The sequence below is a fragment of the Octodon degus genome, unplaced genomic scaffold (genome assembly GCF_000260255.1).
Source record: "Octodon degus isolate 3935 unplaced genomic scaffold, OctDeg1.0 scaffold00015, whole genome shotgun sequence".
Lineage (NCBI taxonomy): Eukaryota > Metazoa > Chordata > Mammalia > Rodentia > Octodontidae > Octodon > Octodon degus.
The window spans coordinates 9,991,142-10,016,191 of NW_004524591.1; the positions used below are offsets into that span (position 1 = coordinate 9,991,142).

The window sequence follows — 25,050 nt, forward strand, 5'->3', positions numbered from 1 at the left end:
TTCATGCCAAGCCTCCCTCCTCTCTCCATAACCTAACTGTTCCCTTCCATAAATCCTCCTCTTCATTTTGTAAAAAAAAAAAAAAAAAAAAAAAAGGTTTTAAAACTGCTAAAATGGCTCTTTTTCTTAAGTATATGTTTGCAGTACATGCAGTATATATTCATCATGGGGAACGAGTCTGTGTACATAATGCAACTTGTGTCTTTGTTTAGCCCCCTTCTCTGCTCCCTCCCTCCCCCCTTCAAAATCCTCTTAATCTTGGCTCATACTTATGACATGTAATGTTTTCGTACATCGAAGTTATTAAGTCATGAACATTAGGCAGATATTGTTGGTATAGGTCCATATTTATAGGTAAAGAACAATTGTTCCAAAGGGACTCAGCAATATTTGCTTAGAGAAATGCCAGTTTTCCTCTCATGAGGATTACTAATTTAACAAATGACACCTTCTGAAAATCAGGAAACATGAGTCTTATAGAATACAATGGTCATAATACATTTTCAAATATTTGAACTCAGTTGAACATCAAGAAACAGAAAGTCTTCAAAAGGTAGAAAAATTTCAGTTTTATAAAAGTAAATCCAATTTAATGAAACAGAAGTCCAAGCTCTCAGTCCACTATCTCTGGGTTTTGGATGAGCTTTACCAAAGATATGTCTTCAAAGGAAATCAAAGAATGGGAGAACAGTGCAGTAGGGGTTGTTTTCTCCCCATCCTTCACTGCTCGCAATCTCAGGTCATATTCTTGCTTTAGTGATGACCACAGAACATAGGAAGAGTGCAACCAAAATTATAATCCAGTAAAACATAACACAAAAGTAAAGCCATTAAATTCAAAATCTTCCAAATTTTAATAAAACTATATTACATTTTTAATGAAAAGAATTTAATGACTTAGAAATGCAGGCCATTGTAAGATTGTGCCTAGAGGAACTTGGAAAGATTTTGTAGAGGTGGTTTTCAAAAGAATTCTTGACAAGTAAGACAAGTAAGAAAAGAGGGTAATATGGCTGGTAGAGGAGAAAGGTTGGGAAGAGGCAAGTAGAAGTGCTAACCGAAAGCCGAGGCTCTGCTCTGCAGAGCAGTTGGTAGATGGAATTGGGAAGAGGTAGAAGAATTACATAGAGAAGAGCACCATCAATGTGATTTAGGACCAGAAGGTACAAGGTTTCACTGTTGGGGCTAACTGACCCTCTTATAGCCTGGGAGAGAAGTTGAGGAATGGCTCAAACTGAACCACCGACGAAGAGGATACCAATTTAGATCTGTGTTTCATAAAGCAAACTCAGGAAGCACTATGGAGAATGGAAAGGTGGCTGGGAGTTCCCAAGAAGGACTTATTGTGGAGAAGGCCATAGAGAGGAAGGAAAAAAAATTGCAGACATTTCAATAAGTGGAATTTATATAAGTTCCAAAGTAATGATAGTAAGTAGTACCCAAGAAAAGTGAACAGCCAGAAGAAAACAGGGAAAGAATCATGACATATTTCTGAAAATCTCACAGTGTTCTGAATGGAGGAGAAGGAAAAGACATCTCAGGGCCATGGGTCAGCTCTGCCCACTCACAGGAAAGGGATGGCTAAAGTCTCTAGCACCCCTATGTGCTGACTCAAGCTCCACCCCAGGGTCCACTCATCCCTGCAGACATCACGGTCACATTCTCAGAAAACATCAATCTCCAGCCAAGCATACCAATAAATGGTGACTCACCTGACCTGGGCAAGTGGGGAGTTTATATGGCCGCGTTCTGCGTGCTTTTTCTCCATGGTACAGCGTTAGATGTCTTTGAACATTTAATGCGTAAAAAAGCACAGCATTTCTTCAATTAGTATCTTGATAACTCATGAAACAGCTTTCCCCCATTTCCTTAAGCATTTGTATTCCCTGTCCTTCTTACACATCTGTGTATCATAGAATAAGTGGTTTCAAATGCATTGCTATAAGCAGACCTTTGTTTTTGTTTTTGTTTTTGTTTTTTTGCGGAACCAGGGATTGAACTTGGGCCCTTGCACTTGCCAGGGAAGCACTTATTCTACTGAGCCATCTCCCCGGCCCCTAGCAGACCTTTTTGAGAAAGTTTATAAACATAAGGTTTAAAAACAAACCATAAAATTTATTGATTTCTTTGTTATTTTTGGGTTTAGTACTTCTACGTTTATGAAGATCATTATTACTGATGCTAAAAGTGATAAAGTCTCAGAATTTTATGCTAAACCCTTTAATCCATCATAAATATATTTTGGTATAAAGTAAGTTTCTAAAGTCTTTTCCAAATTGCTAACAATTTTTTCAACACCATTTATTAAATTATTTTTGCCTTCTGCATTGACTTCCAAAGCATATTTTGAACTATTACATTAAATTATTTCTGATACTTTTTTTCTGAGCCATCCTGTTTATCAATTTACCATCTGAGTAATTATTTTTCTGAATCAGATAATAACATCTTTGAGAAAAGGGATTATGTTTCATTGAATCTTTATATTTTCCATAAGCTTATCATTTCATGCATTGTAAATGCCATAAATATATGTGTGTGTGTATATATATATATATATATATATATATGTATATATTACACAAATGCTTAAATTGAATATCCTGTGCCTAATTTACAAAGAATTTCCTTGCTATGTGAAAAGGTCACATTCTTCAAGGTGAAAGATGAAGTAATTTTGAAATTAGAGAAAGAATCGAGAATGGCAGTATTCCAAGTATAAAAACTGCATGTGAATTTGATTACAATGATATAAATTCTGTAGTGACCTCACTCTCCAGAGGCCATGTGACCATGAGAAAGGGCTGAGAGGGAGAGCTTCATTACAGGCTCACTGTGAGTGGCTGAGGTTCCAAAGGCCTCCCGAGCCAGGCAATGATGTGCAAACCAGTGTATGGACCATGGTGGCTCAACTGATGAGCTATGTCAGTGCTGAAATGTTGTCCATGTAACATCTCCTGATACCTCGGTGTGGGAGAATCGGCCAACGTTTCTTAATGCTACCATATATTTAAAGAATATGATAAAAATAGCATTTGATATTTATTATATATTCATTTACACTTCTAGCCACATGGAACTTTAAGCATGCCAGATTTTAATGAAGAAATGTCATATATGTGTCCCTGCAATGTACTTACAAGTGAAATTGTCATATAGTTGTACATCAAACTCCACAATGATGACTTCAGACTGAAAAAACTGCAGAACAATTTTGCTTGATCAAAGAGATATAAAACTAGATTGTCAGAATGTCATAATTCTATATAAAGCCATGCTCACTATGTTTATTAACCTAAGTAAAGAATTATGGGGTCACCAGAAAAGGAAAGTCATGTATTCAGCAATACCAAAGATGCTTCATGTCATTTTTATGATAATATGCAAGTCTAGAATAAATATTTATGCATTTCGGTGTTGTGTACATTGTGAAATTAAAATAGTCCTAGTTCCCTTGCAAAAATATTTAAGCTAAGGTATGATGAATTCTATCCTTTTCATTCATGGTCTTTCTTGATTTTCATAATAACCTTACTGTGTAGTGTTGTGTGTGACACGTGTGCATGTGTTTATGTGAATATTTTTAAGAGCAGCTTTTCCATAGTAAAATTGAGGCATACAATCCCTGTCCCCATAAATGAGCAGCTTCCTTGATAAGCAATTCTTCACCCCACAAAGGTACACTGGTTACAGTGATGAACCTGCATTCCTATATCATCAACTGAAGTCCTTAGGATTCGCTCTTGCAATTCAACATTCTATGAATTCAAACAATAGAAAAACGACAAATATACAGCACTGAGTTATTGTACACAGTAGTGTTTGCACTGAAAATCCCCTGCATTCTATATGCTGATCTCTAGGGCCTTCTTAGCCCCTGACAGACATTGACATTTTCATTGTCACCATGGCTTTGTTTTTTCCAGCATATCATAGATGTGGACTCATATATCATATAGCCTTTCAGATTGGCTTCATTCACTTAGTAGTAAGCATGTAAGCCTCTTCCTCATATTTTCACAGCTTTATAGTTCATTTATTCAGTGCTGAGTAATATTCCTCTGTCTACATTACTATTGTATATTTACCTACTACTGAAGGATATCTCAACTCTTTCCAAGTTTTGTCAGATATAATTATGGCGGGTGTAAGTGTTCATAGGCAGGTTTTTACATGGACATAGTTTTTAACCACCTCTTGAGTTAATACCCAAGCATATGATTACTGGTTAACTTAGTTTTGTTTTTTTAAAAAACAGATCCACCAAACTGTCCTCTTAAGTGACTATATTACTTTGCACTCCTACTCGCAGCAAATGAAGGCTTTTATTGGTCTGTATCTGGATTTGGACCATTCTAATAGAAATGTAATGGTATCCCATTTTAACTTGCAATTTAAGTATTTATTTTAATAATGTTATTGCATAAATGAATAGAGAGAGAGCCAGGAAAATTAAACAACTTACCCATGATTCTGTGTACTAACTAGCAGATTTAAACTTCAGTTTGATTCATACTCCCAAGGCTTTGTGCTTTCTATTCCATGGTTGAGTTTCAGTTAGACAAGAATGGAATCCAAATTTGCATATGCAGGACATGAAATGTTAATTTCCAGTCATATCTGTTACTCTTCTTAGTTCAGGTTTCCCAGATGACCCTGAGACAAGGAAATACCAGATAGAAGTGGGGGAATGCGATAGGGGAAAGTGCCAGTGGTGGCTATGTTTGAATTCGGTTACCACTGTGACAACCAGATAAGGGAACTTGGGGGAAATGGGCTTAATGTTACTCAAAATGTGAGGTGTGACAGATCTACTGTTTGAGACTGGCCCAGAATAAAGAATGCATAAGTACTTACAAACCTTTATGTCAACTTACCATTCACTCTGTGGCTTTTGTTTTTTCAAACAATTCATTCTACTTTACTTTTTAAAGTACCAGTCCATGTTGGATTGAAAACACAAAACAAGTCCCAAAATAGTGTGCAACACAAGGTCCAAAGTGATTCCATACAAGGTACAAAGGAATCAGAATGCTTATACCTCACTCCCCAGCTGGTCAGCCTTTCAGTTGAGACAGCACCCAGGAATGTTCATTCCTCAGCACTGCGAGCTGTGTGCTGTGACTTAGCAAGCAGAGCCCCAGGGAGAAGGTCGCTGGTAATATCTATATAGACTTGGGTCAGCAAAGACAGTTTCACAAAGCTAAGGAATTGGTGTAAACAACACCCCATCTCTACAGACATTATGAAGATGAGTTAAATGCTAATGAAGCATTAGTTTGATGCATGTCATAAGGGATCACTGAAAACTTAAGTTTGGCTATAAACAGATACCACTTTTTATTTAAAGGGGCCTATATACACAGCAGTGACCTGGCAAGAGTGAGGTCCTTGAGTTTGATTTCCAGTAACCACCCCACTCCCCCAAAAATGTACTTATAGTTTGCACTGAAGAAGCCCCCTCCTCTTCTCTACTTCAATAAGCTTGGATATTGATATGTGACTAAATTCTTGAAAATCAGATATTCTCAATCAGGATGCTAATTCCTCAGTTATTCAAAAAGGAAGGGGTGATGAGAACTCCCTCTCATCATTCGACATTTATTACTTGTATTTCTCTCTCCTTTGTTTTTGACTTTATTCTATCAGCATCCTGCTGATTCTGTGGACTTTCAATTTCCTTCCAATAATTTTCTTTTTCTAACTTATATCAAACACAATATGACTCTGTTACTTGGAAACAAAATTCATCCCCGATATGTAATAATCAAAAAAAAAAAAAATCAAACCTCTGATTCATACCTGCTCAGGAGTTTTCTTAAAAAAGTGAGATTTGTTTCTTTGCCACTTGGATCTCAGTTTCCACATTTATAAAATGTGGTGGACTCAAGATTATGATTCACAGAAATTAGTCTGTTAGAGGTTCTTTAAATAAAGAACCTCTGGATAATCCAGTACATGCTGGCCTACTTGAGTTTCTGGAAATTTCTCTTGGAAAGAATTTAATTAACTTCAATTTAGCATTCCCCAAGTTTAATCATGAAAATCTTTTTTTCAAAAATCACTTGCATTTCATGAACTCAATCATCCATAGACTGCCTTGGCAAGAGACAGCAGTGGTCACATTTTTTATAAGTTACATCAGACAATGCATTTTGTTGATAAACACCTATGAAGAATTGAAGCAGTCTGTATGAAACCATTACCATGGGAGGTTCTTAAACTTCCATGTATATAAAAACTATATGAGAAGCTTGTCATAATGCAGATTGTTGGGCACTCTATGAGACCTACTGAATGAGAACCTCCTGGAATTGAGACAAATAATTTGCATTCAGATTTACCCTGCAGGTAATTATGTTATAGGCAGGCTTCAGTCTACAACATGATAAGAAACACTATTCTATAGAACACTTCAGTGCAAGGGATGTTTCAGTGATTTTTGTTCATTATCACTAGAAGAAGCTAGAAGTCATAGTAGCTGGAACACATGCCTGTGGTCAGCGAGCCCAGACACAACTTGGACTATCCACTGAAAGTCTACTGAGTAACTGCAATCTCAACTTCAGAAAGACATAAAATTATAATGTGACTATGATCTGAGGTGCAACTATGAGGTCAACAGTTTAAGCAAAATCTGACTCAAGTCCACAAATTCAGGGAAAAAAATAGTCCTCTAGAAGTTTCTCTCCTTCCTGCTTCCCACTTATAGCTTATTAATTCTCTCTAAAAACCGACATACTGAGAAATCAAGGTACAAGGAGTAGGGAAGAATTTTAAGTCATCTAGTTGAATGACTTATTAGCAACTCAAAAAAGCTTATGAAGTTTGGAATGAATAGCTAGTGTTATTTTGAGACTGTGAATTTCCTGTATTCTCATTACTATAAATAATGAAAATTTAGCTGTCAGAAACTCAAAGTAAGACAGCAGAACACATTAGAAAACCAGAAATTAGTGAAGTCATTAAGTCTTGAACATTTTTTCCTCTGTTAATATCATCAGATAACATGATAAAGGTAAAACCGCATTTCTTCACAATATCCTACATGGTTTTTACAAGAAAAAAATATATGTTTTGACAACCAATGTCATTTATCAGATACAAGCAAATTTTTTTGTTTCTAAGTAAATTATTGTTACTGTAAAAAAAAATCTCATGATAATGTGAATGACTTCAGGAGAATTTACATTCAATTTGATAGCCCCCAAATACAGATGAATTGCTTATCTGCTTATAATAACAGTCTAACATCCAGCATATCGTGTTGTATTTTAGTTTAATAACCAGACCTAAAGCTCTTTTAAACTGGAAAGCGGTGATGTATGGCTCTGTGCTCTTTCTCCACAAAGCCAGCACCCTGACATTTATCTGCAGGGGATTCACATCACAAACTGTGGATGTCCTTCCTTCTGAAGGGCTTCAGACCTTCCTGAAACAGATCTATGAGCCTTATCTTACTCCACTTGCTACACAGTTGTTGGGACTCCTATAGAATATAGCATCTCCTAACAATACAGGGTACAAAAATTTGTGCGTACCTCATCCATTCCTTAAAATTACATCCATTGCTTAAATTTATAAGCATGTAGTATTACAACCTTCATTTACAATCCAGCATCAAGAGGGAGATTAAACATGCTGTAAAACTTTTATGTGATGTTAGTCACCTTAAGATGTAGAGTTGGTTCCCATATTCTTGTGGAAACTACAGATTTTGTTTCTTTTTTTTTTTTTTGCACACTAGACCTTCTCAAGGGTGGCTGAACCCCTTGGCCTGGGACATAATCTCTGTGAAATACACACGCTGCCCAATTGAACCACAGCCTATCAGATTTTAATATGTGGAGGAAGACCTAGTAGTTCAGATTTGAAGCCAAAGAAAGAATTTTAGAAGCGAGGGAGGGCAGGACTGAGTGAGTTCTACTCGTGTAGCCTGTACTGCTCAGCAGTAACACTGCTCACTGGTGGATCCAAGGCACTTCTGCAACGTGGTTCCCAGTTTGTTTCGCTGACTGCAGCACCCCGAGGCGCCGTCCACACCTGAAACAAGGGGAGTTTTCCATGCTGTGGTGTATTAACCAGGTACTTTCCATTCACTCAGTTAATCAGAAAGAAGAGAGAGAGAGAGAGAAAGAGAGAGAGAGAGACAGTCTCCCTCCTACTTGTTTTCTCGCTCCAAATAAGGAGACGGAAACTATTAAATAAAGAGGGAAACTCCCGGCGCATTTCACCTTGACCTGGCACGACTGGTGCTCTGCCTGTAAGAGGTGGGTGCCCGGTTACGGAGAGCGGATAAGCTACTAGTGGAAAAATAAGAAGCCACACTTCAAGACTGGGAAACCACTCCTGCCCCTAGGGGTAAAAAGGAAACCATCAGCATCACCCTGTCTCAAGTTGGAAACAGCGCCTCTCTTCCGATGGGGGTGCGGAGAGGGCGGGGTCCCCTCCCTCGGCGCGGAGTGGTGGTGCCCGGGCTGAAAGAGTGCCGCTCGCCTAGCCGCCCGCTGCACTTCGCGCTCCACCCACACCTGAATGTCTGAGCTGCCACCAGGCAGAAACGCCCTCCCCTAGCTTCGCCTTAGCGTCTCTCGCTCCTCGGCCGCCCTCTCTGACTTCTTTGTTCTGTTTGCTGCGGAGATGCTGCTCAGGGTCAAAAGACAGAGTGAGACCAGCAAAAACTCAGACTCGCCCCCAGACCCTGGGAAAAAGCAAGGTTGTGCAGCTCGGGCTGAGACTGCGAGAAGCAGCGGCTAGAAATCTCGGCCAGTATCTCCGGGAACAGCCCCTGAGAACTCGTTCAACTCTCCAAGGGCTGGGGAGACCCGGGACAGCCTTGGGAGGGGGCGGAGGGCGAGCTCCCAGCCCTGCAAGCACAGTGGGCAGTGCTCACCCCGGGAACAGAGAGTTTGGGGGCGTGCAGGGGCCCCGGACCCCACTTTGCACGCAGCAGCGGCGGGGCAGTGAGTATCTCTAAACAAAGGAGCGCAAAGCACGGGGTGAGAGAGTGGAGTTTGCTCAGAGCAGCCACTCGTGCTGAACGAGTCTCCCACCAACCACACCAGCCAGACAGCCTTAGGGTGCTGGAGTCCGGAAAGGAAAGGGCAGGGAACTTGCCGCTCGACCTTCTTGGTGCGTGGCCACGCACCGGGAGTTCTCGGGAACGATGGGAATGGCAACTATCAGATCCTAAGGGGAGAAAAAGAGCTGGAGTGAGCAAAACAAAGAGCGAGTGTGGGCCGCGGTGACTTCATGCCTCACCAATGTCCCGCCCACGGGCTCGGAGCTGTTGCCGCTGCAGCCTGGGCCGCCGCCGCGCCTGCGGGCGACCCAGGCCAGGCGCTCCGGAGCGTGGGGCGGTTTCCTAGCAACTCGTGGCCCGCTGTGCGCCCAGATCCCAGTAGGTTGGAAGCCCCCGGGGCCAGGGCAGGACCATTCCGCCGCCAGCCGTGCTTCCCTTGTCCTAGCCGGGTGCACCGCAGAGCGCCAGCTGCCAGGGTGCTGGGCGGCGGGGCGCCTGAGTCTCGCGCTGGAGCCAAAAGGACCGGGGCACGAAGCCCCCGCCCCGCTAGGCCGGGCTCCCGCACCCCCGCGGAGCCTCCCCTCCCGCCCGAGCCGCCGTGCGCTCCACTCTCAGCCAGGCAGGGAGCGGGATGCCTAGCGCTGCGCCTGCGGGCGTCGTCGGGCGCCTGTAGGACGCCCCAGAGGCGCCTCTCCAGCGGCTGGCACCCCAAACCTGCCCCCCTCGCCGGTCGGGACGCTGCAGCCGGTCCTAACCGACTGCAAGGCTGCGACTCGTTGGAGCTGGCCTTCCTGCCCACCTGTGGAAGCGCTCGCGCAGATGCGCCGGCAGCTTCTCCCCTTGGCTGTCCGGCGTCCCCTCCCACCGATGTAGCATCACAGTGATGTACATTAGGGTGGTTTTCCCCCCAGCTTCGGGCTTTGTTTGGGTTTGATTGTGTTTGGCTCTTCGCTAAGCTGATTTATGCAGCAGAGCCCCATCGGCTGGAGAGGAACAAAAGCTCTTTTCTTTGTCCGGGAGCCGGCTGCCGATCCCTCGCCCGCGACACCCCTGGGCCGCCAGCCGTCAGCGGAGCTGCTCCTCACCGAGACCAGAGCCCGCCGCGCCGAGCTGGGAGGGCCGCCCGGGCCCTGAGATGCGGAGCCGGGCCCCGGCCCGCCTACCTGCTCTGCTCGCATTCCGCCGAGCGGTCCGCCTGCCGGGCCTGCGGGCCACGTCTTAGGGACACCCGGCCCGCGGGCCCCGAGGTGCGCCCGGGAGGAGAGAGCGCGCGTCCGGAGAGCAGCCAGGCGCCAGGCGGGGGGCGGGCTGCTTTGCATTATGTGCGGCTCGGCCCTGGCTTTTTTTACTGCTGCATTTGTCTGCGTGCAAAGCTGCCGTCAAGGTCCTGCGTCCTTTCTTCGGGCGGCCTGGATGTTTTCACTTTTTCTTGGACTGGGCCAAAGTGGTAAGTAGTTTTATGTTGTGTGTTCTCTTGACCCAACATCTTGGGATGGCACGAAGGGCTTCCTGGCCATAGCATCCACGCCAGGTAAGTGGCAGATACTGGTCACAGTCTGTCTTGAGAACTTCCGAAGGGATGGCGAGTGGTGGTGTCCTCTCTTGAAAGCAGCCTTGGAGAGACCCGGTGTCAAGGCTTTCTGCCCTGGAGCGACAGCAATACATTATTGTGGTTGAAGACGCTGGGAGTTGCTCCTGGGTGCTGCGGAGCAGCGACCGAGTGGAGGTTTTGCAGGGAAGGTGCTGTAATCACGGGCAGTATAGAGGGTCTGGTGCATCCTTGGGGCGTCCTCCACACACGATGCCGGTCCCGCGCCTGCTTTCTAGGCTGTGCGTCCAGCAGCTACCAACTTGCCTTTGACCTAAGGCTGTGGATAAAGTGATTTACAAAGAAATCTTGTTGGTTTCACTGAAAGAAAAGAACAGAAAGATACAAGTTTCTTCTCTCATGGGTTTCAATATGAATGAATTACTCTTGAGGAATATTCACGTTTTAACATGCCATGCCTTTAGCTTTTCCTTACAAAAGAAAAGAAAAGAAAACAGAAAAAGCCCACTTTCCTACATAATCAATCCCTCACTAAGCTCAATATCAGATATGAGAAGCAGAAAGAATCCTGGTCCAGGATTGACAGCTTTTCCAACCAAATATCTCAGGCCAGCATTACCTTGATTTGGAGTTGTTACCTCTGTGTTAAATTGCTTGTCTTCTTCTATAAAATGGGATAATAATATCTGCTCTCCCTAAGTCACAAAGGAAAGTTCAAATAGTATATGAGAAGAGATTGAGGAACTTTTAATTTATTATATCATCAAAATCAAATATAAGGCCATAGCACTGTATTGTTTTGTCTTTGGTACTGGGAATCGAACTCCAGATGAGGTTGCCAGGTGAGCGCTTATGCCACTGAGTTATATCCCTGGTCCTTGTATTGTTAACAAACCATAAAACATAAAATTGTTGGTTTACCATGTAGGTCAAACATTTAGTTTGCAAGTGCAGTGACTATTACTATACTTCTAAAAAAGACTTGTCCTTTTTCTCTGGTCACCGAGCCCTTAAATTCTATGAACATTTGAGTCTAATTTGTCTAATATATGTTTCAGAGAGATTTACCAAATTATTTGAAATGGAGCCACTTAGAGTAAGTGTTTTGCCTTGTGGTTATATTTTGACTTACATATTGATTTCAAAATAAGTGAAACTTAGTGCAAAGGAAAAAGTAACATTCATTATCAATTGTCTCTTAAATGGAACATGTATTTGTGACACCAAAATTTCCACCAACCATAATTCCATCCTGTTTGAATAAGTAATGTGCTTTTTTTTTAGATTTAGTAAACATACACACTTACAAACTAATGAAATGACCAAAACTTAAATGAGAAAGTATATTTTTGTTCCTGACACATAGGCAAATGAAAACTTCCCACTTGCCTCTAGAATTTGCTAATAATGCTAATATTTAAAAATTCATTGTGCTTGTAAAAATTAGTAAGGTTCTTTTTGTGTTAGCACTGTATTCCTCTTCACTGACTATAACTGACAGTAAGCAAATATTATGAATGGGTCCCCTTGCACCTGCAGACCTGAAAAAGAAATGGGTATCTGGAATCAGAACAAGGCATCCTTTTCCCAGTCTCTGTCAGTGTACAAAGCTTTCTGATGTATTCTGATTTGCATGGAAGTTAGAAACATGCAAAAAATTTAAATTATAGCCAGTACAACTCAGAAAATTAGAGATCAGAGTAAACTGTTGTACTTTTGTGATATAGCTACAAGTCTCAAATTATATGTCTTTACAGTACAAATTAGATGCTCAAATCAGAATAGAAATTTAGGTATCAATTACAAAAGAAATCTTGTTCCCATATTCCGCATGTAGTTTACACCAAGAAAATGTTGGAGACCATAGCTGTACAAGACCAACATAATTTGGATTAAATGTTTGAAGTAGAATTTATGGGCCTCAGATGCACGGTACACTTTTAGTACTGAATTTATAGGGGATAGAAGCTAAGTTTAATATCTGAAGATTGTGATGTAGAAAAAAATTATTGCAGTTTTAAACTTTCCTTGGTAGAACTTTCCAGAAATAAGAGACAATTAATGTTATCAAGAACAACACTATGAAATAGTAAATGAGCAACTAGAAAACATAAAAGAATACCTATTGGTGAATATTTGAAGAGTCAGTGTAGTATTGTTACTATTTGCATATCTGTTTACATGAAAAAAGTTTAAAAAGAACTTCTCTTATATAGATATTTAATACAATTATAATAGACAGATTTCAAAAATCAGAATTTCATTTCAAAAACAAAATAACTACTCCTGCAATAAAATTCCATCTTGTATTCATCAACTATCAAGTATTCAGTCTTTTAAATCACAGTCAACTGGATCACCAAGACTTTTCCTCAAAACATATTTCATAACACAAGTGTTCTCAGAATTCTTCATACCTACCTAAAATAATCAGTTATTTGGGAGAATCAAGCTTTCATTAAAAAAAAAAAAAAAAGTCTTCCAAGATCAAGTGTATAAACAGCATCCAAATTACTTCTATATTAAAGCAACTAAGACATCCTGGGATCAAATAAAAAGTCACCTATATGTGCCCTATATATGAAAACAAAGTAGCTGATATAGTTTTACAAATGTCAAGAAAAAAAAAAGCTGTGCCCTAAAATAACTCTCTTTCATTTTACCAAGTTATCTTAAGTTTCGCCACTGAATGGATTCCTTTGGGTCAAGCATAATGTTGATTGTATTAATTTCCAACATTATATTATGGATGCTTTCGAATAAATGTACAAACAATGGCACAGAGAATCACCCATATTCTCACCACTCCACTTCCTTCTCAACTTAGAACCAGCATCTTTCATCCTTCTCTCATCCCCACCCAGTCATCTTCTCCCAAATAAATTACTTGGAGCAAATCTCTCATATCATCTTTATCCTAAGTTATTTCAGTAAATTTAAGCAGTACTGGGAGAGAAACACACTGTCATTCATCTCAAGATGTTAATTTTTTTAACACAATCAGACCCCCAAGAACATTCACAAACTTTAAAAGGATGAACTAAAGAATAGAGGGACAGGAAAAGACAAAGATGAGGTTTCAACCATTTATGCTTCTAGTTTCTATTATTATTCTGTTTATAAATATTTTTCTTGAAAAGTATGCATATGTAACCACTTTTTGGTATTCATATATATGAAGGAGAAGAAATAACATGAATAAATCTGCTTCTCCAAACAAATGCTAACTGCTCTCTATTCCAGTAGAATTGCAGCTGGTTGGCCTTGCTAAAGCTTCAGTTTAAGGATTTCCTTCTCGTGTCAATTTTCTCTTCTCTCCTGAACCATCTACAGAAATGTTCACGTATGCTGCAACATCTCTCATGTTCTGTTTCTCACTCTTCTGCTACAAGTCCTTGAAAAACCTATCCACACTTGACTTCCCCTTCTGACCCTCACTGTGCCCAGAGACTGCCGCAGCCATGCTTCTAAAATCACCTCCTCAGTTCCACTCAGATCGGGTGACTTTTCCATCGCTGCACCCGATAGCCAGCTTTTAGTCTTCATGCTGCTTTTCCTAACATTGGTCAGTGAGTTGGGCCTGTGGCCTCGCCCCTCCTTGAGAATGTTTCTTCTTTTAGCTTCCTGGTCCTACAACTTCAGGGTTTTATCCCCTTCTGCCTCTCTCATATTGGTTCTTTTTCACCTCCCACATTGCAAATATAGGAGCGGCCCAGGACTCAGCTATCTGGTTTTCTCTTGCTGATATACATAGAGTTCTCAAATGGACTGATCCACTGTTATGTTTTAAGTGCTGTTTCTAGAGTGACACCTGCCACATACATATCTCCAGTCCTGAGCTCTTGTCTGATTTTCAGAGGATGAAGCAGGCTGCTTATTCAAATCTCCAATGTACCTCTGAGCGCAAAATTTACACTCACATATTCAAAATCAGCCTCCGAGTTTTCTCCCGGAAGCTTGTTCTTTTCACACCTTTTATAACCTTAGTCTATGGTAGGTCAGTCTCCCCGGTAGTGTAAACTAACACTGCGGTGCATCTTTGATCCCTTGTTCCCTCTCATGTTTCTGTTCGTTCACCGCTTCCATTGACATAGTTCTGATTCATGCCATCATGCTTTGCCCAAACTCTTGAAATCCTGTTTCAGGGCTTCGCCACTCCACAGTACAGCCAGACCTCACTTTTCATTTACACATCAAGTCCTCTCATTCTATACTCAGGATGATCCATAGCCTTTCACCTGTCTCAGAGTGAAGGCCAACGTGTCCTATGTCCTATAGCCTTTAAGAACCTACGTGAGCTTTCCACCCCCCGCAGACTGACCTCATCCCTTCATTCTCTTTCCCTCTCATTTTGTTGGAGTGAAACTGGTCTTTGGTATTGGGTGTGCCAAGAATGACCCTACCTCCAGTCTTGAATGTGCTGTTCCCTCCCCCTGGAATGCTTTTCCCTGAGATATATTGCTCACCCCCAGACCCCATTTCTTTCCAGTGTCTATTCAAAGGTCACCTTATCAGATAGGGCTTCTCTGTCTCCCCTGTCAGCCCTATCTTGCCATTTGCTCTGTGCCTTTGTTTTATAGCCCCTTGCATTCCCTGGTTTATTTGCTCTCTTCCCCTGAAACTAGAATAAAGCTTGTAAGGAAAGGTACTTTGTTGCCTTTGTGGACAAATGCCAGTCATGTGAAAAGCACACAATACAGGCCTTTTTGAAAAACAGAAGAGCAAATCAGTAAATGTAATCTCTATTGAACCTTAGATTGGTTCATTATTTTTTCCCAAGGCTTTTTTCCAGAGCTTCATTGAGTTTGTCCTTTTGGCACAAACAGATGAGTTTAAGAATCAAGTTCTTCCATATTTTAATAGAAAAAATATTATCTTTTTCCAGAAAAAAAGTTATTTTTTATTTAGTATAAATATTGGTGGAGAAGATTTCCATAATGACAGTTTGTGTGTTGTGATATTTTTGTCTGTTTAGATGTAATAAAAGCTAAATTATTCCTACCACCTCTGCTTTGTAATAGCTATGAGAACTCTTAAGATATCAGATGATAGAACCATGCATGGAATTCTGAAATGTAGGAGGACGGTCCAGGTATAAAAAGTGTTCACGATCTTTTACCAATTGATCATTCTTAAAAATGTACGTGTATATTTTATAGGTATTTTTCTCATGAAAATATGTGCCTACCAAGCCAATTTTGACATGATTATAAATTGAAAACAATTTTTTTACCATTTTAATTAGCCAGGAGAAGTCAAAATATATAGGTCAGGAAAAAAAGAAAACAATGTTTAAATAAGATCTAGTACAGGCAATTCACAAAGTAAATATGATAATCAGTTTTTGTTCCAGGTGTGGGTTTTTTTGTGTATGATACCCGAGAAATGCAATAGTATAAAATCAATAGACTGTTTTGCCAGATTTCTTGTCCTTCTTTAAAAAATTCTTTATAGAAAACATAGTTGTTGAGGTAACCTGGTCTTTGTTCTCGACAGCCTTTTCTGCTTCTGTTGGTTAAACTTAATATATCCAAGTGTAAATAGTTTGGCAGTAAATTCCCCACATTGTTCTCAAATTCCCCCCCCCCCAGAATAACACCAGGATACTTTATGGGCCACTTGAGTAGATGACAGAGGGTTCTCTTCTGACCTGAGGTTCTTTAACATTTAATAGGCCCTGAGCCTATGTAGGCACCATCAGGTTTTCTTGAAAGGCAATAAACTACCAGTCCTTAATTCAGTCCATCCAATGACCACACTTACTAAGCAAAGGTGCAGCACTCTCTTTGAGAGTGTCCATTTAGATAACATCTTCAGTCACTGACCTGCTCGCCTTTTTGTTGATTTCATAAGTCTCGTAAGTAAGTAATTCATACAAACTCTGTTACTAATGCTATGCTTGGGTCTTACCCTGCCAAACTGATATCTTTACATGTCATTGAATAAGCTGACAACCTTAAATCAGATCTTCAATATATTTGTTCAATCTTTTCTGTCCTCAGAATGCTAGTTCCTGTTGGAGCCCCAGTATACAGACTCATTTTGTCACCAGAAGACTGTGAGGCCCTAGGTATAGTCTTCAATCACATATGAAATGTTTCTGGGCTGCGGAGATAGCTCAGCAGTCTAAACATCTGCCTGGGAATTGCAAGGCCCAAGTTCATCCCTGGTACCACATGCTATGTGGGCCCCAAAACCGGGTGTTGCGGTGCACACCTGTAATCCAGCACTGGGGAGGCTGAGACAGGAGGATAACTCTGAGTCTGAACTGTACAGCAAGACCCTGTATCAAAAGAATAAAAAAAGAAGAAAGAAATGTTTTCCATAAGTTATATATTAATTATAACAAAATCTATAGAAAAAATAACATTGTATGCTAGCCCATATTGAATTGTATTCAGTGGTTAAATATTTTGTTTTAAAAATCAGAGTTAGTCTCTAGAATTATAATTTTTCAAAAGTAAAAATATAACTCTTTCAATGATATTCTAAAGATATGTGAGGATAGCTTTTATGTATAGTGGGAAAAGGTGGGACACACATATAATTTAAGAAACACTTAGGTAGCTCTCCTTCTATGCCATGCATTAATCTAAAAGATTAAATATATTGACTTAATATTATAATAACAAAAGAAGTGAAATTCTAATTGTTGTTTTAAACATGAGCAATATAAAGCACAGAGAAGATGAGGATTTTGCCCAATGACACACAGTAAGTAGCAGAGATAAGACTTGAATTCATTTACATTACCTTACAATTTCTTCAAGAAATTTTCAGGCCTGGCAAGATGGCTCTGTGGGTTAAACCACCTGCTTAGGCAAGCTTAGGCAAGTACAAAGACCATGGTTCAATCCCCGGCACCACATGATGTGCCAGCCCTGTCCCAGGGTGGGCTGAGATGGCCATAGGGTCCGAGCACGGTGGCACACCCCTGTAATCCCAGCACTGGGGAGGTTGAAAACAGGAGGATCACTATGAGTCCAAGCTGCATAGTGAGACCCTGGAACAATCAAATACATTAAAAATAAATTTTAAGAAAGAAAGAAAGAAATTTTCAGAATGCAGTGTCATGGTCAGAGGACTGAGGACCCAGGCATCTTTGTGTCACTTGATGATCCTTGAGCCCACCCTGTAATGTGGGTAATTTGAGATCCTTATTGCCAAGTGACCTCCAAGAAAAAGATTCAGATTCATAAACCACAGGCATGGTCAGAGCACCCTCCCATGGAAGCACCAGATACCCTCAACTCACCTCAGTGTGCATCATTGTGCAAGGCTTCAAATCTGATAAGAAAAAGGATGCAAATATGTGATTTTATGGGGAGCAACTCAAAGCTCTACCTTCTTGCCACATACTAGAGTCTCAATACTGTCACAGGTGCAAATGATTTGTGATTGTGAGACAGAAAGAAAAGGCAGAAGATCCTGACCAGCTAAGCCAAGTAAGTGGCCAAAGTGCTCACAGGGACGAACCCATGATCCGATCAGAGAGTTGATCAGTACTGGGCTGTGTTCCTAACCGCTTGGAGCAAATCTGTTGGAACTTGAAGTTCCATATTGTTTAACATGCTCGTATTATTTCTACCGCAGACATTTTTACTAAATTAGGCATTTCCTCAGGTGTTCAGTATTTTCAGAGATGAGCCATATCTAGGCTTGTACTGCCCCAACCTTCTTCAAGCAGTGGAGATTCTCTACATGCTTTTTGACATCATGATTGGTCCCCACTAACAATACAATGTGAGTAGGTAGAGAAAATCTGACTTATCCTTCGCTATCAGAGGTTCCTAAGCAATCTGCATCATCTCAAATCTTTGTCCACACTTCTGCTCTCCTCTCTGGCCTCAGGCTCCTCAGTGCCCCCTGTGGCTCCCTCCCTCCTGGAACGCTGTGTGCCCAATGTCCTTTGCCTTGTCTAGGTTCCCTCTTCACACCACCTGTAGGAGTCAATGAGGGAAGGTGCTGTGTTTGTCATTTGTGTGTCTACAGTACATAGCACACAATAGATTCTAGGAATTCGCTTGGACTTTATAATTGAGAAGAAGTACTGAGTAGTATAGAATTGGGCACCTAAGCAAACCAGACTGTATCAGCTCTAACCTGTATAAGAATTTGAACTGAAAGGAATTAAAGTCTTTTTTTTTTTTTTTTTTTTTTTTTTTTTTTTTCCAGGGACCTTGCACTTGCTTATGCTGCTGGGCTATATTCCCGGCCCAGGGAATAAAGTCCTCTTTTAAAAATGAGTTATACTGTTAGAAACAAGAGAAAGAGAGCATCACACATTTCTTTTTTCTCAGTCTACTCCAATAAACAGTCTCCTGACCTTCCAGGCAAATAATTTAGCAAAGATAAAAACTGAGACTTTTGATTCTTGAATGTTATTTTTCAAGGTCTGTTTTTGTGCTTTTGAGATTTCTGTAACAAAGATTCTCATTGTTGGTAAATAAATATGGAAAAATAATCCTGATCATTTGCTTTCAGTATTAGTTTTAAAATTGGCTTCAAGTCAGAATTTATGTCATTTTAACCAAATTCCAAAAAATCAATAAGAGACAAACTATTCAAACTCATTTAATCATTATACATTCGGACCTTCTTAAAGGTTCTACAGCTACAATACACTAAGTGCTGAAATTTAAAAATAACAGTTAAAAATTCTAGAGACTTTTTGTACACAAATGCCTTACTAGACACATGATATGAAAATATAATATACCCTTTACTACTGCAGCCTTTGAGTTATGTGCTGTTATTCTGGTTTCATAGATAAGCAAACTAATTTGAAACACTGAATAACTTCATTAAAGTCTCATAACTATTGAGGAACGGAGACCTGAATTCAGACTTGTGTGGATTGAGCTCAAAATTCTTAGTCACTGTGCTAGATTAGCTTATAGGAATGAAAGGCGTTCCTGTCCTGGCCTTGGGAGGCCCAGCCTTGCTCTAATCACAGTCATGACCCTGACCAGGTGTGAAGGAATCCGTGGGGTGTGTTCCCTTAGCATCTGTCAGGCCCTTTTAAGTCCTCTGCAGAATTCTGTGTCTGCCAGCTGCAAGCCACTCTCAGAGCCTTTCTTCTGGAGGTAAATCATGTCCCGCACATCCCAGATGCTAACCAGAGGTGGCTGAGAGCAGCGAACACAAGAGAAGTAAATAGAGGTCAGACATGTGGGATGAAGTGTCCATGCAGGTAAAGATCAGACGATCAGGTTACTTGCACACAGAGAAGCCACAGGTGGGAGGGGAGAGGAGCAGATCACAGTTGGGAAGCAAATGCTTCATGCATTGCCGACTTCTCAGCCAGAAATCTAAAGGGTTGGAAACTTGAAATTCAAACATAGCATTGCAGGGTGTTAGAAATATATTTATTTTTCAAAGAAGGAAGGTAGAATTTACTTTTAGTAGTGATCTTTTAGTCTGGTTTTTAAGTATTAAATATTTCATCTTCTTGTGTGCACTGCTGTTCTTGTTCTTGCCCTTGGCCCTGACAAAGCTAGAGCAGACTCCTCTGCTAGTTTAAATATAGGGTGTGGGGTGGGGTTGGACGGAACAAACAATGAAAGCTTCAGGTGTCATCTCGTAAGAACTACCTCAGATCAAACTGCTTTTGTATTTCAGTAGCTAGATCTCTTTGGTAACCGCAAGACGTGTACATAGTGCCCTGAATTCTGACCTCTTCCGTTGTTGGTTTAACTTTTACTTTTAATTTCATTCTAATGATTTAAAACTTGCCACAGTTTGAAAGAGCATTGTACTCACATGATTGAGTCAAATTTTGTCAAGTTAGAGGCCGGGGACATAGCTTAGTAGAATAAGCGCTTCCCTGGCGAACACAAGGAACTGAGTTCAATTCCCAGTTCCTCAAAAAAAAAAAAAAAAATCGGTCAAATTATTCAGGTGGCTTGTATTTGATATCCACAAGTGAATAAGTGGGTAGGAAAACACCAGTATACTGCCTTTGTGGACTAAAAAACTATTTTTTCAATTTTAAATTAATCTTAATGTGACCATCTTTCTACTTTTACAGTCAGTAAATTAGTGTAATTTATACACCAAAGAAGACTATAATAAAAGTCAAAATGGTTTCCTTTGGGATTTTAATATTTAATAAAAATAATTCCAACTTTCAACAAAGTCCAGGAATCATCACTTCATAAAAAATTCTAATGTTAAACAGATACATTGAAATTATCTTCTCTATGTTTATTGAAATGTCTCCAACCAAAATTAATTTAGGAAATAAAATTTAGTTAAATTAAAATTACAATGTTAAATTATAGTGATCTTATCAGATATATAATCATAAGACGATTTTAAAAGATGTTTTTAAGAGCAGCTTTTTAAAGTACTAAAAGTTGATTTTTTAAACAGCATATAAGTGTTCAAAATGTGGTCTTTATAATGACCTGAGCAGTGAGCCACCTGTCATTTTATAACGGTCTTACACATAGACCATCTTTCTTTTTAAGAAATCTCATTGTTTTATCTTCTTTTAAAGGACAAATACTGTTATTTTTCTCAAAGACAGAGTCTGAGGGCCAACAGTATAGCTCAGCAGACTAAGCGCTTGCTCAGGTAAGCGCAGGGGCCAGGGTTGGATTCCTGGAACCACAAGCTGCACCAGACCCGCCCCCGGGGCTTTGAGACAGCAATTGAGACTGAATGTGGTGGCGCATGCTTGTAATCCCAGCACTAGGGATGCAGAAAACAGGAGGATCACTACCACTCAGAGCTGCGTAGTGAGACTCTGCCCCCCCAAAAAAATAGTTTCGGCCAAATAGCTTAGCGAATTAAAGTGCCTGCAAGCAGGTGCAGGGGCTAGGCCTACCGTGCCGACCCCGCCCCTGGGGCACCCTGAGAAAATTGAGACTGGGCGTGGTGGTGCACCTATAATCCCAGCTCTTGGGAGGCTGTAAACAGGTGGATCACTGAGTCCAATCTAGTAGTGAGACCCTGAACACCCTGTAGACCCTTCCCTAAAAGAGTCTGTTGCTATTCCAGATGAGTACTGGTGCAGTTTGATTATTCTGGGGACTTGCCAAAATCACGGTCCCTACATAGTCCAAAGTAGGAAATAAGAGTAGCTGTTAAGGACTAATTCAAGCCAAAGTTCTTGGAAGATCCTGGGCTTGGAAGTGAGGAGAAGACTGGTAATGGAGACAGGAGTATGGGTCGCTAGAAATATTTTAGCTCAGCAGAACTATGCTAAGTTTTGCAAGGCCCTTTTCTTGGAATTAAATCACACATATTTTCCCAGGCCCAAGCATCGGTCCTAATCTCAGCAAGGGTACATATCTGGGATAATTCTCTAATAACTATCACAGAAACTGCATAGAGATAGAGTTTGTGTGGAAAGCTTAATTCCCAGGTACTGTGGAATGACCACTATGCAATGAAGAAGCTGGAGTATATTTGGAGGTCAAACAAAGAAAGGAACTTCAAAAAATTCAAAATTTCTTTTCAAGAACAGTTGACAGAATGTACCTTAAGGACCGCCAAGCTAGGATGTCTTTTCTGATTGCCTTCTGGAGAGGAGCTGAAGGGCTAGGATGGCTGTGCCTAGTCATGTAAGGTACTCATTGACTGCAGCAGAACAAAGCACCCAAGAAAGTTACGGGATAGCCAGGAATTGCTGCAGAACTGGCTGTTCTTGTTGGAAAACAAAGGAATCATTGTAGCAAACTGTATTGTTGGCAGAAAACTGACTGTGACTGAGCTGGTCTGTCTTTCTCAGTACAAAACACACCTCCCAAGGTATTGCTCCATTGTCCTTTTGTGTGTTTGGTTCGGATTTTTATGGAGAATTGAACACAACTAGACCATCATTTGCAAAAGAAAAACCTCTAGAAATGATAAGGCCCAAATGCCAACAAGGTTCATCTGGAAGTTGGTAACATTTAAAACAAACAAAAGCCATGCTGGCCCTACCCTCAGGGTACACTGAGACAGCAATTGAGACTGGGCATGGGGGCACATGCCTGTAATCCCAGCTCTTGGGAGGATGTAAACGCAATGTTCACTGAGTCCAATCTAGGAGTGAGACCCTAAACACCCTGTAGACCCTCCCCCACCAAAAAAAACATTCAAGCAGAAAGTAACAGTTTTAGGCATCTTGAGTTTTGGTTGAAAACTCATTTTGATGAGCACCTCAATAGCGTAAGGCTAGAATGAGGGCCTTAAGGCGAAGGACACTGCCTAAAGTCACAGCATAGGACCTCTCAGTTTGGAAATAGAAATGTATTCAATGTTATTAATGCCAGGCTTTAGTTTGGAGGATGCCTTGTGAAGAATCCAAGACCACCTGATGTGCTGTGACACCTGAGGGGCCTGCACTGTGTAAAACAAAGGCGGAGAGTCGATGGCATCATCTGTGCCTCGCTCAACACAGCGAGTGCAGCCAGAAAGAGGCTCCATGCTCCTCATCCAGCGCATGACATCACCGGGGCTGACCCTTGGCTACTTGGAAGCCAGTGTGAATCTAAGGCTAAATCGTCTGGTGACTGCTTTAGTGGGGCAGAAATGGACGTATTGATCAATTAATAAAAAAATCAGACATCAATCTGTGGGGAGAAATTGTGCTTGAGCTGCATTTATTAAAAAGTCACAAAAAAAGGTGACTCCTGCTCCTGACTGGGCTCCTTGGCTGCATAGAAGTACTTGGTAAGTCAGAATGATTTTCCACAAAAATTCCCTTGGTTGGAAGGTGGTATTTGGGGTCCTTTGTCCAAAATAGATATTTCTAGTTAAGGACCATTCAGCCATAAAGTATAGAGATTTAGTTGAGACTTCGAGTTCCATTAAGCTGCCCTGATGGCAGAAGGACTACTAAATGGTCAATGCATATGAGGCTCTTCATTTGGGGGATTTCTTGACAAGCAGAAACCTGTCCCACAGAATTTCAAGAAATACTAATTGACATCAACTTTGGGGTGATCACCTCACCCATGTAGTGTCACTCCTACCCAAGACTTTCCTGGGAAGAACTTAAGTTCCTTGGAATTCTACAATCCATAATGTAAGCTCATCCTTTTAAAGCTTTGAGGACAGTGACTGCCTCCAGCCAGAATATCACTAGAGATGGCAGCGTAAACAATGAGAGACTGGTAAGGAATTCCAGAATCTAGGAAGGTATTACCTATTGCATATACATGGATAGTGTATTTAGTAATAAGCCCTTGAACTGTTTCTTTTCAAAATCACTAGCATTCAAATGTGGAGTATGGTTAAGTGGGCAAGAAATTCAAGGCTCTCTAGTAATCAAGAAATCAGTGCCCACAGGTGACTGTGCTGTTTGTGACAGCACGAAAGCCTACAGCCACTCCAAGCCTGAGGTTGATTTTTCCTTTGGGATCAGAGCAGAGTCTTTCAGACCAGAAGGGGTAGACAGTCTGAGCCACCTTTGCATGCTTGAAAGGATCTGAAGTGCAACATGACCTGGACAAGATAAAGAGATGTCTTGTAGCCCTGGTCTTGGTGAAGGAGCTATCTGTGTTATCTTTTCAAATATTTGGTTGTGTCACTCTAAAGGTAGCTTGGGGTATGTAGCTTGGGGTAGAAATTGAAAGGAGCTGTTAAATATCAGAAAACAAGACATATCTGTGGTCTAAGGGGAAACTGAGTTGGAACTCCAGGGGTTCCAGGTAGACCTGGGAAGTTAGATGTGGGACAATGGTGGCATGTCTCTGAACATTGTGCTATGGTTGCTAGTTACCACTGATCTGGTTGCATGTACCAAATCTCTAAAGCATCCAAACAGTGGCCTGTGATTTTTTGCTGAAAATATATACTGGAAGCCAGATAGACCAGACCCAATCATGTAATAGAAAGACTGGGAAATTCTCCAAGGAAGAATTCTCTGACTCTCCGCATCTCCTTCAGAGGTGACACGTTCCTGCCTCTGACGCCATGGTATCCTGCCTGCTCCTTTTCCTGGCACACTTCTCAAAGTTCTGTCTTCTGTCAGGTTTTTCTGCTACCTCCTAAGCTGCACACAGATAGGCATCATATCCACGAGACTCTGCAAAATGTCATGACTTAGGAGCAGGTTTTTAAGAACTACCAACAGTTTCATGGATAGAAAAACACCATCCAAATCATAACAACTCCAGTATTTCTTAGGAAACCATTCTGCTCCCTACCCCAAATGATGTTATTCTTATCACTAAACTTTTGCCTATCTCTTTCTTCTAATCAAGCATATTTTAGTAATCCTAACAGAGCTCCCCACAAGAAATGAAAAGTAGTTATAGTAAAGCTTTGGTTACTTAGAATACAAGTGAAAGTTATTTTAATTAATTAAATTATATGATTATTCAAATTCTGGCTCATTCTTTTGAATATATTTTAGTGCATGTATATATATTTTCCTACATTTTAAAGTAAATCTTTGGGGCTGGAGAGATGGCTCAGTGGTCTAAAGCACCTACTTAGAACAAGCTTAGCAAAAGCATCAGGGACCGCGGTTCAATCCCCCAGC

The 25,050-nt window shown here is 40.9% G+C and overlaps 1 protein-coding gene across 1 annotated transcript in view; it reads left to right on the top strand.

Annotated features, from left to right (window-relative positions):
- Positions 1 to 9,315: 9,315 nt before the first annotated feature.
- Positions 9,316 to 25,050, top strand: part of Itgb8 (integrin subunit beta 8) — a 95,955-nt gene continuing 80,220 nt past the window's right edge. Inside the window, exon 1 of the mRNA XM_004626453.2 lies at positions 9,316 to 10,469. Coding sequence (XP_004626510.1) covers positions 10,343 to 10,469 — 127 coding nt within the window. The 5' untranslated portion in view covers positions 9,316 to 10,342. The remainder of the gene's footprint in view (positions 10,470 to 25,050) is intronic.